The 3,136-nt window shown below is 61.4% G+C and overlaps 1 protein-coding gene across 1 annotated transcript; it reads left to right on the top strand.

Moving 5' to 3' along the window:
- Window positions 1-324: 324 nt before the first annotated feature.
- On the top strand, window positions 325-2,873 carry LOC309492906 (uncharacterized protein; the record flags this gene model as incomplete). The annotated part of the gene is made up of 2 exons (XM_082161946.1): window positions 325-347; window positions 1,151-2,873. Exon 2 carries the CDS (start codon window positions 1,641-1,643, stop codon window positions 2,871-2,873), a length of 1,233 nt encoding a protein of 410 aa, XP_082018072.1. The 5' UTR covers window positions 325-347; window positions 1,151-1,640.
- Between the last annotated feature and the right edge of the window lie 263 nt (window positions 2,874-3,136).

The raw sequence follows: 3,136 nt of genomic DNA, 5'->3' as shown, positions 1-3,136 counted from the left end.
CCAGTGTTTTCATTCGGGGCTCCAGCAGGTGGTGTCATGTCACTCACAGCATCACAAGGCGGGCTTGATTCCTCTGGAAATGAGGATTCGACTGCGTTGCCTCCCTCTGGAGTGTCAGCGTTAGTCGGGTCAGATCCAGAGCTGATGGCCATGCTTTCCCGGGCAGCTGAAAGCATCGGCAGGAGTGGCGCCGCCCTCCCCCCGAGCGCTGTAGGCTTCCCGGATGTGCATCAGGACGCTTCCGGCCCGCGGGAGTCCACATGACTTTTCGCGGCCCGCGGGCGTCCTCCGCCTTCGCTGCACTCGATCGCGTGGCGATCATGGGCTGTATGTTCTCTGTCACTATCGTGGCACAGGCATGCAGTGCTGTGTGTCGCCTTCGCGGCAGTGCTGACTCGGGAGTTCTCTCAGACCAGGCCGCCGTGGAACGCTGGTCCTTCCCTGGCCAACACTGACAGAACGCGGAAACTCGACCACGTCCCCACGCAGGGACGCTATGCCTCCCATGTCTGGGCTGGTCGATCCGCCACGCACACTACTGACCTCGCTCTACGGGCGACATCGGTACCCGCGTGATCCCGGGGCCAGGTGATGTCCACAGCTGTGGTCCAGGAATGGGCTCAGCCAGGTTGATGTGAGGGGGTCTGAGAATTCATTTTCTCAGCTCCCCCATGTCCCAGGCTGGGCTCCTCGGCGGTGTGGTTGAGGACTGTACCCTACAGTCTTTGACCCCCCCAGAAGCAGACTGAGGCCTTCTGCACCGACGGTCATCCGTCCGTGCAGTCTCCTTAGTCTGCTTCCCGCCGAGGCCGCCTCCCTGCGGCCCCTCCCCTCGAGCCTTCACTGGCCCCGAGCAGGAGAGGGTTGCAGGAGGGCGGCACCGCCCGTCTCTGCCCCTTAGCCGGCCAAACGCCAGGCTAAGCAGCATTCTCGAGACGGGTGGCTTGCTCGGCGGTGTGATTGAGGACTGCGCCCAACAGTCTTCGATCCTCCCCTGAAGTGGACTGAGGCCTTCTGCACCAATGGTCATCCTTCCGTGCGGTCTCCTTAGTCTGCTTCCCGCCGAGGCCACCTCCCTGCGGCTCCTCCCCTCGAGCCTTCACCGGCCCCGGGCTGGAGGGGGATGCAGCTGGCCAGACACCAGGCTAAGCAGCACTTTCGAGACGGGCAGCTTGGAGTTAGGGCTCAGTTCTTTTCAGAAGTTGGTAGCAGGGCCACTCCGTCCCCCGGTGGAGGGCCGCGGGAGAATCTCTTATTTCAAGAACTGATGCCCCTTCCTCCGAGCCCCAAGAGGCTGTGGATGACAGTGCGCGCCGCTCACGAGCCTCGCCACTCTCGTCCCCTTCTGTCGCCAGACCCCTGCCAGAGTATGCCCCCGTGGGACGCTGGTCCTCCCCTGGCCTCCTCTGGCAGGGCGCGGCTAATGACCGTGCCCCCACACCGGGCCGCTATGCCACCCACGTCCGGGCCGGTCATTCCGCTTCGCTGCACCACCAGTGTACGTCTGGCTCGCTTGACCCCGCTGGTACGGCTTTTGGGAGCTTCCCAGACTGTCCCGTTGGGTCGCGAGAACCATCAGGCTCGGCTACGTGATTCAGTTCGCACGGTCTCCTCCCCGCTTCAGGGGAGTCCGCTTCACTATGGTCGGTGGCAATGCCCCTGTCATGAGAGTGGAGGTCGCCACCCTACTGGCGAAGGGTGCGATCGAGATTGTCCCTCCAGCCGAAATGAAGTCCGGCTTTTACAGCCCCTACTTCATTGTACCGAAGGCAGCGATCGACCTGAAGGACGCCTACTTCCATGTCTCCATTCTTCCTCGACACAGACCGTTCTTACGGTTTGCTTTCGAGGGGCAGGCATACCAGTACGCGGTTCTCCCCTTCGGGCTAGCCCTGTCTCCTCGCGTCTTTACGAAGGTCGTCGAGGCAGCCCTTGTTCCCCTACGCGAACACGGGGTTCGCATCCTGAACTATCTCGACGACTGGCTGAGCTCACTCTCGAGATCAGGTTTGCGAACACAGGGACCTGGTGCTTCGGCACGTAGCTCGTCTGGGCCTTCGGGTCAACTGGGAGAAGAGCAAACTCTGCCCCGTGCAGAGGATCTCTTTTCTCGGTATGGATATCGACTCGGTCGCCATGTGCGCGCAGCTTACGAGCGAGCGCGCGCAGTCACTGCTGACTTGCCTTCGTCAGTTCGAGGGCAAGAGTGCGGTTCCACTGAAATTATTTCAGAGGCTCCTGGGGCATATGGCATCCGCAGCCGCAGTAACGCCGCTCGGATTGCTTCATATGAGACCGCTTCAGCTTTGGCTTCGCGATCGAGTCCCGAGGTGGGCATGGCAACACGGCACGCTCCGAGTCCCAGTGACTCCGACCTGCCGTCAGACCTTCACCCCGTGGTCGAACCTCAGTTTTCTTCCGGCTGGTGTGCCCTTAGAACGAGCTTCCAGGCATGTTGTTGTATCAACAGATGCCTCCACCACGGGCTGGGGCGCCATGTGCAACGGACATGCTGCCGCGGGTTCCTGGACAGGTCCCCAACGCCTTTGGCATGTCAATTGCCTCGAGTTGCTGGCTGTACGCCTTGCCCTGCACCGCTTCCGGGCGTTGCTCAGGGGTCAACACGTACTAGTCCGGTCAGACAATACCGCCACAGTAGCGTACATCAACCGACAAGGTGGTCTACGCTCCCGCCGTATGTCGCAACTCGCCCGCCACCTCCTCATATGGAGTCAGAAGCATCTGAGGTCGCTTCGAGCCATTATATCCCGGGAGACCTGAACCGTGCGGCCGACGAGCTGTCTCGGCTTCGGCCTCTTCCTGGAGAATGGGTCAGACTTTGCGCAAGATCAGGGAGGACGAGGAGCAGGTGATATTGGTTGCCCCGTATTGGCCCAACCGCACCTGGTTCCCAGAACTAGTACTCCTCGCGACAGCACCTCCCTGGCCTATCCCTCTGAGGAAGGACCTGCTTTCTCAGGGACGGGGCACCCTGTGGCACCCTCATCCCGATCTTTGGAACCTCCACGTGTGGCTCCTGGGCGGGACGAGGTAGGTTTGAGTACCCCACCACCAGTGGTGGTGGCTACCATCACTTCCGCTAGAGCATCTTCCACGAGACATGTCTATGCGTTGA

Source organism: Leuciscus leuciscus (genome assembly GCF_965113295.1).
Source record: "Leuciscus leuciscus genome assembly, chromosome: 2".
Classification (NCBI taxonomy): domain Eukaryota; kingdom Metazoa; phylum Chordata; class Actinopteri; order Cypriniformes; family Leuciscidae; genus Leuciscus; species Leuciscus leuciscus.
This window is presented reverse-complemented; position numbering and strand designations above follow the sequence as displayed.